The following is a 15,275-nucleotide window of genomic DNA, read 5'->3' on the forward strand; positions in this document are numbered from 1 at the left end:
GCCCACCAGTAGCTCTCATCTTATGGACGGCACCCAAAATCGTGCTGTCCTGCGTCTTCCAGCCATTTCGCACCCACAGAGAAATTAAAAGGAGCAAAATTCAAAAAGACGTATTTATTTCAGGACACTTTGGTATAAAAACAAGGTGCGGCGCGGCAGAAATGTAAATAATATATAACATTGTCATATTAAGCTTAAAGGCTTAGTGGAATACATTTGAACAGAAAAAAATGATTAAATTATTACAATAACTTACGACACACTATCATAAGTGACTTCACAAAAACAGTATGTCGTTGGCTTTTGCGTATAGGTATCGTCAAGGACTTTTGAGAGTTCAGACTTTAAAAACACACTAAGGCAATATATTAAATAAATGATTGCAACATACAGTATGTCAGATTATTTTACCATTTACATATTTTAGTTTAGGCCCTATACTGCTGATGTTATATTCATACAAATAAAGGAATGTAGCTATGTACGTTCTATTACAATTGTTTTATACAGCAAAAAGATGCCTCCTAATTTGGTTAATAAAAACCCTATAAATGAAAATCTGCCTCCTTAATATTTTATGACTCTATATGTGCATTTTTTAATATAAAAACCTATATCTCAGTGACTGTAATACTTGAAATAACCGCTAGTTGTCCTCACTCCTGATTTGGGTTTTTAGATTTGGGCGTGTCAAACAGTTTTGGCTTTTTGTATAATATCACTGACATAATGGTCAAGCAGACAAAAATCTCACTGTTAATAATGTTTTATCTAGGTATTCAAAATGAATTCATAGGCCCTATAACAGACTTGAGCCTTTTTACTTTGGTCAAATGAAGATACATACAAATAAACTGGTTTGTTGAAAATAAAAAATCTGTCTTTCAACTAAACAGCACACTTTCTACACTTTCTGATAGCTCTCTCTCCCTTAACCTCATTCACATCCTTTAGACGTCCATTAGTGTTAACTCATCAGTAGGGCCTTTGGTCTGAGTTACCATGACAACAAAGTCAACGGCACTCATGAGTGGACTAAACACTGGTCAGTACAGAGGCAAATTGCTGGCCAAGTCTGTGGAAAGACGGTGTGTCAAGACATGAATGCTTATGTGTGTAGAGTATGTGGTATTATGAGTCACTGTTTGCCTGTGCAGGTGTGTATCTAAGGAGAAAGATTCAGCATAGCATAATGTCTCTCTGTTTTAATGTCACCCTTCCTCTCTGCAGCACACGATTCAGTTGGCAGGTCCAGGGTCAGCTAAGGGCATGGTGTGCAAAACCTCATCCAGCAGCTGGAGGGCACGGTGCAGATGAACTTCTACCCAGCATGGTGTCTGCTTGATGGTCTGTCGAGGGTAGTCGGGTCCCCAGCCCTTTACGAAACTCAGACGCAAGATACACAGGCGACGCAGGTCATCTACACCTATTCCAGCTGCGGCTGACAGACCTACAAAATATATCAGTCCTGGCTCATGCGTTTGTCCCAGTAAAAAAATATGTTGAAACACTGAGAAGTTCTAGACTTACTGATGGCTGGAGCAATTCCTCCAACGCTTCCAGGCCCAGGGATGTTCCCGGCGACTGCCGCAGCCTGCGCGGCTGCAGCTGCCTGCGCAGTCGCTGCCTGCTGCTGCATCTGCCTGTGACACTGACGAAGATCAAACACCTAGAAAATAAGATAACATTTTAACACACTACCGAGAAACAATCCAATACCTCAGTCTTCTACTGAAACTCTAAGAAAAATATGTAATTGTTTATAGGAAGTATCAGAAGAAGCCATGGTGTGATGTCTGATGAGAAGACATAAAGCAACGTGATAGCGCACCTTAATGAGGGCCCCAGGGTAGATCTTATGAACAGCATCCCCTGGTGCTCTCCCTGCTTCTCTGTCTAGGTAGTAGCTTTGCACGAAGACAGCGTGGTCGCTAAGGCAACGCATCCACACGTCTCCCTCTCCACGGCACTCCAGCTGAATGCCTTTGCCAATGTGAAGCCTGAGGGGTGGGCATCAGGGGTTAGCTGTACGTGTTGTGTTCCTCTACCTCACATTGTCATTAGAGTTCTCAGATCTTAAATGTGTTGTGTTTTTTCCTGAAAAACTGCATTTGGACCTCTGTGGTTTCAGAAGAACAGCTACGACATGGTAAAATATCTAAGTCATAACAAATCTTTTAAAAAAAGTTTTATCTGAAATTTACATCATAGAAAGCCAACGACAGCTTTATTTCCAAAGTAAAAACAGAGATGCACACCATCTGTGTACCGCTCTCATTAAGCGTATCAAATAGTTTCTTTCATTGTCGTCTCCCCACCTTTTGCTTGAGACAAACATTCAAACACGCACACACACACATACACCTAAACATAAACACATACAGACTGAAAACACTCACACACTCAAAAGACACTGACCGAGCCCTCTCGCTAGCATCAGTCCGGTGAACATTGCTAAGCTGTCCCAAACAGAAGCGGTCCCCGCCCGAAGGGTCCACGTATCCATCCACGGTTACTACAGGGCAATTTGCCAGAACCTTAAACATCTCCCCAACCTGCACATCCATCTCGAAATAAGAGAATGAACACCAGAACTCTGGGCCTTCAGGATAAACACAATAGGACATGGGTTCAACTGGGCAATACTGAGTGTTATGCATAAAGATCAACGTGTATGTTGTACCTGGATGATTAGAGACTGGTTGAGGGTATGAGGCCGGTGTGTGATGTTGAGACCCTGAAAACATTATCAAAATTACACACATTTGAAAATACAATTTGTAGGTATATGACTATGTGATATATAATGATACAAGTTAGAAAATGGCTGCTGTCCTTCAGAAACCTCGTATCTTCATATTTTATGATTTTTTAAAAATCATTATTATTAGTCACACAATATGTTTGTCACTGGGTTTTGCAAATATCTAACCATTAAAAAGTGCTTGTCACTTTTGAACATTTTAAATGAAACAGTACTGTATTGTCAGTGTTTTTTCAGTTTCCTGAAAAACTGTGAATTTGGACATAAAAGGTTTTGGAAGGACAGCAGCAAAATGTAACAGCCATTTTACAAAAACGTTTTTTAACATTAGTGTTTACATACAGAAGTGGTTGGTATGAGAAGGAGGAGCTTGCTGATGACTCCGCCCATTCTGCGGTGGTCCAGAAGGGGTATAAGAGGCTGTGTTGTTGCCTGTCCAAGTTGTTGCTGAGGAATTAAACAAAATATATTAGTCCTGAGAATATAAAACAGTATAAATAGCTTGACCACTTCTATTTACTTAAATTCTACTTGCATAACACGTGTCACTTAAACAACACTTCAAGCCAAATAATTCTGTATTTTTATATTATTTCTAGCATTTAGCTCATTTTATATAGCTTTTATATACTCATATCTATATACTCATACCTAGTATCGCTGTTTTGAAACAATACAACATTGTAAAAAAGGACTATATAAATAAACTTGAATTGAATTATTGCAGTATACGTTCTGACCTGCACGAATAATTTATAATAACCACTGCAATATTCCATGAAAAATAAGAATTGTCTGTTTTGCCAGACAGTGACTGCAGTCAATATATTATCTTAAATGATCTGAAATATATACTGTATTTCACTCACTGTGGTATGAACTCTGTGTCTGTGTGTGCTTGGATGTGCTGTAGTCACTCTGGCTGACAGAGGGCTGCTGGGATTTAGTCTGGCTGTGTGTGGATATGTGACTGTGTGTCGGGGTGGAAGGAGGAGAGCTGGAGGTCAGGACCCGACCCGCAGTGGAGGCAATCTGCAGCAGTCCCTCTGAGTGTTCTGCCTGCATGGACAACCTGGAGGCACTTGCTTTAGAGACAGAAACAGAGAATGGAAGAGATCACAGATGAGGAAAGATGCTTTAATAGCATATTCCAAAGATGCTATGCTGGGAAACACCAGTGGGCAACATAACCTTCACTTGATTTCTTGGTCATATGCATTTGTAGAAGAAAATAATTCTCAATGGAATCCCATGCAATTCCAGGACTGCCTGAACACAGTGAGAAACTCTTTAAACGTTATTAAATATGCCTCATAATGCAATGTGATGCTTTGAATATGATTACTCTGCCAGCTCTGATATACAATAAAACCACTTAGAATGGAGCCGTCTGAAAAATCTTTTTAAGCTCAGAATCTAACTTAATTTAGCAAGGTTTATGCTTAAAACAAGTTTAGAAACTATTAAATAAACGTAACTTAAAGGGAAAGTTAATTTCATTTATTTATTTAACCCCACTGGCCAATTGTTTTTAGGTTTCTCTGAAACCCAGATTTGCAATTCCGTGAGTAAATGGGTTTTAAGCTATTTTTACTGGAAACAAGATACAAGATTTTCTTCATAGAGCATTGTTATTCTTTCCTAATGCAGAGATGGACAGTACTTGAGTATTTTTACTCAATTACATTTTCAAGTATCTGTACTTTACCAGAGTGTTTTCTTAGGAAAAGTTTATTTCACTTATTTATGAAGCATAATCATATTTTTTACTCCACTACATTTCTCATGATTTAAGTACATTTAAAATCTAGTACTTTTTGTTTCTTTTTTTAAGTGTTTTTGCTAAAACATTTAGCTTCAGTTAAAGTACTAAAGGACTAGATTAAACCAAAAAAAAAACATGTTTATAGTGAAATGAAAAGTATATGCTTTTCAAAGTAGTGAAATAACATTTTCCCAAAGTAAAAACATTTTGAAAAATGACAGATACTTTGAGGGTACAAAATTGTCTAACGTTTGCATCAGTAACTGTGTAGATAACCTTGTTGTGCTTACAGGGCGGTGATAGGGGCAGGCTAGGGTAGAGAGTGACTGATGACGTGGTGTGCTGGGGCATCTCTGGGGACATCAGTCTCAGCGGCTGACTGTAGTGATCTGTTGGATGATGATCTTGCTGTAGGGTCATACTCAATGGTCCTTCCATCTGGATGCAGTCATGTATGTGTTCCTCTTTGATAAGCCTGCCTAAGGGTATAGAACGACTGTCAAAACATCTCTAAGCTTCTCTCCAAACCCCTGTCCCTGTTTGTCTCGCTCGCTGCAGGACAAGTCCTTGCTTGTCTCGATCTGACACATTTTACGACAGCCCTCTTATGATTAAAGGCTCGGTGCCAGCTGCATATTTGGCTCTCTGCGATCAGCCCAGATGAATACTTCAAACATACTTTTACGGGTGGTGAAGATGGATATAACGATGATATAAGCGCTAATGTCCCGTGCTATTCACCCAGGACACCACTCACCTGTGTTTGGCAAACTGAATCCCACTGTAAGACAAGTAAAGAAAGTCATTATACATCACAACATGTTTATGAAATTTTAAATTTATTAAATTGAAATAGTATGTTTAGATAAACTTGGTTGTATTTCATGGCTATTTGTGTTTTAGTATACATACGCACCAATTCCAGGAGACACCACACGTTCATAGTGGTAGGGGTTCACACACACGTTATCATACTTCAGATCGAAGGCGTACTGACAGAATTTGACATGCTTGAGTTCATTCTTGTGGAGGTCTGGCCATCGCCACAGACGAGCGTAAATTACATGAGGGAAACCCTTTCGCCCAGCCACCTGAGGAGGAATAACAACACCTGATGTCAACATACAAAAACCCTCAAACACGGAATCATTTGGTTGTTATTTCATGGACTGACAAAACAGAACTCAGAATTAATATATCCTCCGAATCATGTTTACTCCCCACTATATCCTAAATTTTAACACCTTTCCAATGCAGAGCGTAAGAGAGAAGTGAACTTTAAATAGTAATCATGTATTTTTATAATTTTCCTGGTTATATACAGTGAGGGAAATAAGTATTTGATCCCCTGCTGATTTTGTAAGTTTGCCTACTTACAAACAAATGAAGGGTCTATAATTTTTATGGTGGGTTTATTTTAACTGATAGACACAGAATATTAAAAAAAATCAGGGGAAAAAAATGTTATATAAAGGTTATAAATTGATTTGCATTTCAGTCAGTGAAATAAGTATTTGATCCCCTACCAACTAGCAAGAATTCTGGCTCCACAGATTGGTTATGTGCCTATATGGACCACAGATTAGTCCTGTCACTTTAAGAAAGTACTCCTAAATCAGCTTGTTATGTATATAAAAGATGCCTGCCAACAGAATCTGTATCTTCCAGTTCAACCTCTCCAACACCATGGTCCAGACCAAATAGGTTTTAAAGGATGTCAGCGACAAGATTGGAGACCTGCACAAACCTTGAATAGGCTACAGACAGAAGCTTGGTGAGAAGGAGACAACTGTTGGTGTGATTATTTGGAAATAGAAGATATACAAAATAACTATCAAATGCCCTTGTTCTGGAGCTCCCTGCAATATTTCCCCAATGGGGTAAAGATGATCATGAGAAATGTTAAAGATCAGCCCAGAACTACACGGAAGAAGCCTGTTAATGATTTCAAGACAGTTGGGAACACAGTTAGCAAGCAAAACATTGGTAACACATTGGTAACACGCTATGCCACAGTAGACTGAAATCCTGAAGCACCCGCAAGGTCCTCCTGCCCAAGAAGGCCCGCCTGGCTCGTCTTAAGTTTGACAATGAACATAAAAATGATTCAGAAAAGGCTTTGGCGAAAGTGCTGGCACTGCTGTGAGACCAAAATGGACTCCTGTGTTTGGAGGGAGAGAAATGCTGACTATGAGCCCAAGAACATCATGTCTACAGAGAAGCACAGTGTTGGAAACATTCTGCTTTAGGGCTTTTTCTCTGCTACAGGTATACAGGATGACTTCACCGCATTGAGGGGCTGAGGGACGGGCCCATGTACCGTAAAATCTTGGACGAGAACCTCCTCCCCTTAACTAGGTCACTGAAGATGGGTCATGGATGAGCCTTTAACATGACAAAGACGCAAAACATATTGCCAAGACAACCAAATAGTGGCTTAAGGAGAAGCACATTAAATGTCCTAGCCAGTCTCTAGACCCTAGTCCTATAGAACCTCTGTGAAGGAGGCTAAAACTCCAATTTGCTGAGCGACAGCCAAGAAACCTTAAAGATTGACAGAGGAGTGGACTAAATGTATCCGGACACATGTGCAAACCTGGTGACCAACTATCAGAAATGTCTGACCTCTGTGCTTGCCAACAAGGGTTTCTCCACAAAGTACAAAGTTATGTTTTGCTTGGGGATCAAATACTTATTTCACTGACTGAAATGCAAATCAATTTATAACCTTTATATAACATTTTTTTCCCCTGATTTTTTTTAATATTCTGTGTCTATCAGTTAAAATAAACCCACCATAAAAATTATAGACCCTTCATTTGTTTGTAAGTAGGCAAACTTACAAAATCAGCAGGGGATCAAATACTTATTTCCCTCACTGTACATGAGTTTCTTATACATCTTGTACATCTAAAATATCAAAAAGTGCACACATCGAGAAGGCAAAAAGCACAATGAGGATGCTCAACCTCCTTTGGTTGATGCAATAATTCATTTTTCTACTTTTGGAGATGTAGTGTCAACTTTTTTGTTTTTTGTCTTAAACCGTGTCTACACCGGACGCGACAGACACGACATGGCAACCTGCTTGTTCTTAATGGGTTTGTCGCGTCGCATCCGGTGTGGACAAAATTGTAAATTATAATGGGTTCTAATGCAGTTCTAATGTCTTTTGTTGTGTCGTGTCGCATCGCGCCGGTCCAGTCCGGTGTAGACACGGTGTTATACATCTAGCCAAAGGAAACAGAAGACACTGTTCTGTGATGTAAAACACAACCCAAAAATCTGACAAATTGTCTCTCATCAGTATGTTTTATCAGAAGTATGATGCAAATAGGTAGTGGACAAATATACCATACATTTGTTATATGGTGTGACATAGCAAAAATGTAGAAAACAAACTGTTAAGACACTTGAATGAAATGTTTCTCATTGTCTTGACTTTGAATGGATGACTTTGACTAAATAATGAAAAAAGAGCAGTCAGTAAAAGCACAGAATAGATGGGAACTCTTTAATATAGTTTAAAAAGCATTTTGGGGTGAAACCCCAAGAAGCTGCTTGAGAAAATGTCAAGAGAACATGTCTGCAAATTTTAGGCAAAATGTGACTACATTGAAGATGATAAATTATGACACGTTTTATTTTTTTGTTTTGTTTTAATGGAAACATAATCCTCATAGTTCCCTTTGTGTTATTCTACAGTTTTGATAAGCTTCCTATTTTTCTAAAACTTAAAAAAATATGAATAAGTCAGTGACTAAGTGTCCAAAAACTTTTGACAGGTAGTGTATATTTTTAATATTTCTATTTATAATATAAAATAGCACAAGAGAGATTTATTTGCTGTTAGTGTTTTTTCTACATTTTTACTGTCACACCAAAGGACACATGTGCTGTTTATTAATATTGATGTATCACAATGAGATTAGCATCTTAAATCTGAATCCTAAATTTCCGTTGTTAATGCATTTTATTGATAACACGGTTATTTGACTGCACTTTTAAACAAAATAAAACAACTGTTTTGAAAGACACTTTTTCATGTGATGACAAGAACTGACTACAGTAAATATCACATAACAAGGGTCGAGATTGGTTAGACACATAGATAAATGGATGGATAGATGGACAAATGAAGCATGGGAATATCTTAGATACAGAATTGGCCTTTCATAACATAACCAAGGGGTCTCAAACGGTTATGTTATAATCACCAGAAGTCTGAGAAAGGGAAGAGGGAGCTGAAAAACTGCAGAGAGAAGAGAAGCCGTAGAGAGAAACATTCACCTCTGCTGCAACATCTTCTCTAAATCATGTGTGAGTGGCAACACGCTGTGACCTCATTTGCTATTGGAATGACTTACAATTCTCCACCCAGGAGACTGACCTTCCGGAGCGAGTCAAAATCGGAGACAGTCAGAGCACAGAAAGAGACAGTGCTGGTTTATTGCCAAGCCCATTACGCTTTGACAAACTCTCACACAGAAAAAGCCCTGTTATTAAACTCTCTAAACTACATAAAACAACTCATTCCACTACAAACAAACCCTAAAAGTTAGGAGTGATGCGGAACATAAAACGTTGCATAAACGTACTTTTTGAACACATCGCACCCATGCTTCAAATACTGACACGGCCGTCTCTCTCCCACATTCGCAGACTGCTAGACAGACAGGCTTAAGCTTAACCCTGCCCCTTTCCTGTATTTCAGACAAAACAACCTTCCTCGCCCTCTGCCTCCCCCTCTCCCTGTCTACAGCTGGGGGAAGGGAGAACTCTCTGTCTCTCTCTCTCTACGGGCCTCTCCTCCCTCGAAAATCAAAAGATGTCTATTTTGGGACTAAAGAGTTCCACGTTCATATCACTCATACCTTAGTTCTCTTTCACTGAAGGTTATAAATGTTGCTGAAGTGAAAACTTGCCAGACGTTTAGTCTTTGGTGTTAAAATGATCATGTTACAAAAAGTCATAGGATGCAGTATTAACTGCCATATCATATGCACAGATGTTACTGTTCATTTGCCAGAACAGGTATTTAGTCATGCCGTGAGGGTTTACTGGCTCTTTTAAGTGTAATCCATTAAATTGCTTTATTAAGATCTATATCACCAAACTTTACTGAATGATAAAAGGTCACAGAAAAGGCTCCCTGTATTAACATTAATTTTAATACGAGCCACTTGATGTGGAAACTGATATCAATAGCCAGGCATACAACTCATATCATCACAAAGGCACCTATAGCACTTGAATTCAGTGATGTAAGGTCTGGTGTGTGTGAATAATGCGTATTATTCAAACTGGCAAAGAAAGGTAACGTTCAGACCTGCAAGCGCCCGTCCAGCGTTCTTTGTATGGTGACGCACTTGCTTGGATGGACTCCATTGGTGGTGATAGCTGTGATGAGGGAGTCCAGCTCATCTCTCTTCTCTTTGAGTTTCTTCACCAGACTTTCGATGGCACGTTTGGCAAAGCCCTCGTTTTCGCCTCCCTGACGGTGACACATCAAACTGTGAACGATGTTTAAACACGCATCACTGCTGCTGGGGGCATTCACAGACATTCTGTTCCCACTGTTTTGAGAAAGAGAGAAACAATATATATATGGAGTCATCATCTTTAAATAGATTTGTGAACATCACACACACACAAAAAGTCCAAGAACTTCATTTTTAGACTGACATTGTTGGGCAGGTGATACTAATTTGTTTCCAACAAACAGGTAAACAACATCAAGACCCAGTGTTCATGTTTATTAACATGAATAATTTATAGCATACTTCATAATGGAAGTGCTGACCTCACTCTAAACATCTACATATTTCATTTCATCAGTATGATTAACAGTTTTCATAATGAAGTGTCTGTACTCAAATACAAAAGTTGTGTCTCATGTTGAATAAGGGGCACGAACAATTACTTCCTGATTTAAGTTCCTCACTTATATATCCTGCCTCAGCATCCGTTACCCACAAAACTTCTCACGACTAACGTTATATAAAAGACATAAGTGTACATGCGTGCTACAGAATAAAAAACAATACTCACAATTTCGTTAGGTGTCACATGTGCGTATTCTTTTCATGGGATCTGCGTTCGTCGTACTCGCTCCTTCAACTTGCTCGCGACTCGTGCACATCCAGCTGCTCCCGCACCCGGGGAGAGAGAGAGAGAGAGAGAGAGAGAGAGAGAGAGAGAGAGAGAGAGAGAGAGAGAGAGAGAGAGAGAGAGAGAGAGAGAGAGAGAGAGAGAGAGAGAGAGAGAGAGAGAGAGAGAGAGAGAGAGAGAGAGAGAGCAAACGAACAAAAAAATTGTCAAACGACAAAAACAAAATCTAAGAGGAAACAAATGTTGTCTAATCTAAGACGCTGACTTGGTGCACCAAAAAACTTCATAAAATGAGAAATGCAAATTCTGTTAAAAAGATCATCAAAACGTTTTAAAATACAAGCAAGCACAAAAAAGTATTTTTGATTATTTATCTTTTCATTTATTTCGTTTTTTTAAATAAATTTGACAGGTTATAGTGTATTCTCTGACGATGTTGCCTACAGCCGGTAGAGGGCAGTAGAGTTTTAACAGACAGTAAGTGGCGCTTGAGTCTAAATCACTTTTCCAAACTCCGCACACCTGGCCGAACATTTGCAACTAAACCACCTTTTGTGAAATTTAAGTAGCGTTTGGGGTCATCGCGAGTGCATTGATAAGCTTTTAAAACTGTGGTAAATATATGAATATTATTATATGTCTAATAATGTCTGTTACTGGCCATGCGTGTTGGTTTAACGGCAAGTTTAGTAAGGTTTCAGTTTAGAACCGAAGTAAATTGCAGGGTAAAATAAGGTTTCGGACTTCACATCCGTTCTCAATATTAACTTAAGCTGTCATTGTACCATTTTAGCATATGTTTAAGGGGTGCATGTGAAAAAATGAATGCCCAAGAAGCCCAGAAGATATTTCTAAGCAGCACGTCCACCGTCTCTCTGCATGATCGGTGAGATTATACACTAGTCCTGCAGTCTACAAATAGGCCTACGTTATTGTCTAAACAAGGTTGTGGTGCGTTTCTTGTTTTTTCCTCCCCGTAGCTTCACCGGTTTGCTAAAACATCCGCAGGCGGATCCAATAAATGTTACCGCCAGGGTGAACCAGCAGAATACAGCGTCTCTGAAGAACCAGCGCCTAGCTCTGGAGATGGCAAACAGACCTTCTGTACTGGCTGCCCTGCGCAACACATCTGTCAGACACACTGCATGACGACACACAAAATGATCTCATGAACTTTGATCATAGACTAAATAGTTTCTATGACTCTTTTCTTAATTCTTTGCAGAATATAAATCGACTCTGTAAAGTGAACGTGAAGGCGAGGCTGGGCCAGCCCATCGGAGGAGGCGGGGGTTTGCAGGACCAAATAAGTTCAGGAGGCGGCTGTGGGCAGATCAAAGCGTTTTACGGAACGAGAGGTGAGTGGTGAAAAGTCTCTTACCCTTATTTATTTTATTTTTTTTCCTATGTGCTTGTCTAAAAGTGGACTGCTTTGTATTTCCGTGTTTAGGTATAGGCAGACTGCATGGGACAGTCCCTACTTTAGGAGTACAGCGGGGCCGGGGCCAGAAACAGCGCGGGGGCTATGTGAACTGGACTGGACCGATGGGAATCAGAGGAAGAGCCATTAGAAAGACAGGTAACTGGCAAGATGCTAATTAAAAACAAGTCAGTTTTCGATCTGGATTGTCTATGACTATATGCCTGCAAATCTTGAGTGCCCCGGTATTTTACGTTTTTTTATTATAAACTTTTTTTGCATTATTATTTGTAATCATAGAAATGGAATCATTTTAACAAATTACAATTAGATTCACTACATGCAAATGTTTTCATAAAACCCTGCTTATCTCTGTTTCAGGTATGAACTCTTCTCCTGTATGCACAGGTAGTGGGGCATATTTGGGAAAAGGCTAGGCCAAGTTCAACAGCAACTCCGTCCCTTCTCGGGACGAGTTAGATGATCAGTTGGATGAGTACATGTCCAAAAGCAAGAGCCATCTAGATGCAGAGCTTGATGCATATATGGCAGAAGTTGATTTGGAGGACATAATGTGATGGCTCACAGTGTCAGCACTTAAGACTATAGTTGAACCACATACATTTTAGTTTAAGGTTGACTGATGGTGGATATACTCTTATAGGTTCAGTAACATGATTATTTGTCCACCTTGACTGTTTAAAGTGATCGTTCACCCAAAAATAATAATTCTGTCATAATTTACTCACCCTTTTGTCGTTTCAAACCTGTATGACTTTCTTTCTTCCGCAGAACACAAAAGAAGATATTTTGAAGAACGTTGTTAACTGGCCCCCATTCACTTGCATTGGTTTTGTGTCCATACAATAGAAGTGAATGGGGGCCAGTACTGTTCAGTTACCAACTTTTTTCATCTTTTGTGTTCTGCGGAAGTAAGAAAGTCATACAGGTTTGAAACGACAAAAGGGTGAGTAAATGATGACAGAATTCTCATTTTTGAATGAAAAAAAGAAAAGAAAATTCTGTTATCATTTACTTACCCTCAAATTTCTTGGTTCTGCTTAACACAAAGGAAGATATTTGGAAGAATGTCAGTAACCGAGCAGATCTCGCCCCCCTATTTACTGCCATAGTAGGGAAAATAAATACTATGGGAGTCAATGGGGGGCGAGATCCGCTCGGTTACTGACATTCTTCTAAATATCTTCCTTTGTGTTTAGCAGAACAAATAGATCTATACAGGTTTGGAACAATCTGAGGGTGAGTAAATGAGGACAGAATTTTCATTTTTTTGGGTGAACTATCCCTTTTATTCTAGCGGATCTTCTCTAATAATTGTTTATAGTTGCCAACACTCCACTTCCATTGCTTAGAAACCTCCAGCCTGAGTTAGACACATTGATCCAACAATATTATTTTTCCTGCTGTTCAATGTGATCAATATGAAAAAAAGAAATGAAAGGCTTTGAAAAGGGTTGAGGTGCTTTCTTGGGAAATTCTTTTCAGTAGATTGGCAGGTTGTAGTTTCTGAGAAAACTGTCATTTCATAAGCAGTTCAATTACATTCTTAAACTGGATAAATAATTCACCTTGAAGTTTGTTGTTTTTATGTTTTTACTTTGGACCACTGCAGTGTCTAAAAACAGTTGCGGTTGCAATGAAAAAGAATTGTGATCGATCACCAAGTTCATTTTGGCCTGTTTTCTTTGTACATTTATATCAAGATTCAAATAAGTTGAATAATATCTTATGAAGCTGACAGTCAGACATATTTGTGTTATATCTAGTCTGTAGAAGTGACTTTATGTGTGCCATGTTTATTTTTTCCAAACCGTGTTTTGTATTTATATTGTTGGATTATCTGAGACACAGGTGGTAAATAGAAAAAGTTAACTTAAAAAAGTTCACGAGGAACTGTTTATAACCTCACCAGGTGGTGATTGTTTTCCTAATGTTTAATAAAAGATCTCTTACTTGCTCTCTTTGTCTTAGGCTTCATTTTTAAATTGCTTTTGGATTAGACTGCTCATAAAGAATAAAAACGAGAGTAAACAAATAAGTATCACTGGCCCATTGTTTGCAACACATTTTACTGCTGCAGGCCTGTATGGGGTAAAGCTGATTATTTTTTAAATACAGATCAGATACAGATTTTGCTTTAAATCTCACGTTTTTCCTGCCATGTGCTAATTGACAACCATATAGTGAGTTTTGCTGAGCGAACTGGACAAGCTGTTTGTGCAAACTCCTGTTGCTGTGGAAACAACTGATAGCCTCTCTTTAGAAATCCATTTCCTCCAAAATTGTGTCCTTTCATGCTGCCATTTTAAAGCTCAGTGCTTATTTAGAAGAGAGCTCAGGGAAAGACGCTATCTGTTCGAATGTTCTTTGAGTTTCTTCGTTGAGTGCGGGGCCCTGAATTAGAAGCATCAAGACGTTTCAGAATTAAAAGGAATCCGCCAGTGAGTCCATCTGTATTTGATCCAGGGCAGGGCCCAGTTGTTTTAAGTTTAAACTGTATCTGAATTAAATGAATTTGTCATGTTGAATTTGTCTCATGTTTTGCTGAGCAGAAACAAGTAATTTAGCTTTTAACAATGCAAACATGTCTTAAAAAAGACAAATCTTACCCACAAGTAAATTCAAATAAACAGATAAACACATGAATCACTAATAAATAGTCAATAATAAGAACATGTCTTAAATCGCTGAAAGACCCTTTTCACTGATTTTATACAGTAATTATTGACAGCTAGATAAAATTACATTAATTTGTTTACTGCTACTGAATATATTAAATATTGATTTACAATTGTGCTGATTAAAATATTCCCTTTTAATGTACAGGAAAGCATAATAGGTACAATAGTGCAATATACAGTATATATTTATTTTATTTATCTAATGACGAGATAAGGAGCATCAAAGTTTTGATTTCAACCAATAATTTCCCTATATGATTTAAATCTTAGTAAATATTAAAGATATCAAGGTTATATTTTAAAGCAATGTTCTTTACATTATGTTGGATGATTTTATGTAGAAAACAGCAACAAAAAATGCCTATCTGGGTTTTCAAGGGCAGGGTCATGTAACCAGGATATATTTACAACAACTTTTCACCTTATCAGCTAGGCTCGCAATTAAACACGCGCCCGTTTACAGCTGGAGCATGAGAGGTAGATGCATCACATCAGGAAGATGTAAGAAAAAAC

General features: G+C 38.6%; 2 protein-coding genes across 2 annotated transcripts; one reads left to right on the forward strand and one right to left on the reverse strand.

Annotated features, from left to right (window-relative positions):
* Positions 1-82: 82 nt before the first annotated feature.
* On the reverse strand, positions 83-10,809 carry smad10b (SMAD family member 10b). The gene is made up of 12 exons (XM_057339746.1): positions 10,581-10,809; positions 9,859-10,105; positions 5,446-5,620; positions 5,287-5,310; positions 4,820-5,008; positions 3,634-3,849; positions 3,107-3,211; positions 2,684-2,737; positions 2,419-2,602; positions 1,832-2,000; positions 1,531-1,669; positions 83-1,450 (listed from the first exon to the last, which is right to left on the reverse strand). The coding sequence occupies exons 2-12, from the start codon at positions 10,093-10,095 to the stop codon at positions 1,239-1,241; spliced, it is 1,704 nt and encodes a 567-aa protein (XP_057195729.1). The 5' UTR covers positions 10,096-10,105; positions 10,581-10,809; the 3' UTR covers positions 83-1,238.
* Positions 10,810-11,140: 331 nt separating this feature from the next.
* Positions 11,141-13,126, forward strand: chtopb (chromatin target of PRMT1b). Its single transcript, XM_057340685.1, has 6 exons — positions 11,141-11,254; positions 11,434-11,526; positions 11,621-11,771; positions 11,866-11,998; positions 12,091-12,219; positions 12,442-13,126. Exons 2-6 carry the CDS (start codon positions 11,462-11,464, stop codon positions 12,495-12,497), a joined length of 534 nt encoding a protein of 177 aa, XP_057196668.1. The 5' UTR covers positions 11,141-11,254; positions 11,434-11,461; the 3' UTR covers positions 12,498-13,126.
* Positions 13,127-15,275: the final 2,149 nt, after the last annotated feature.

The sequence above is a fragment of the Triplophysa rosa genome, linkage group LG8 (assembly GCF_024868665.1).
Source record: "Triplophysa rosa linkage group LG8, Trosa_1v2, whole genome shotgun sequence".
NCBI classification, from domain to species: Eukaryota; Metazoa; Chordata; class Actinopteri; order Cypriniformes; family Nemacheilidae; genus Triplophysa; species Triplophysa rosa.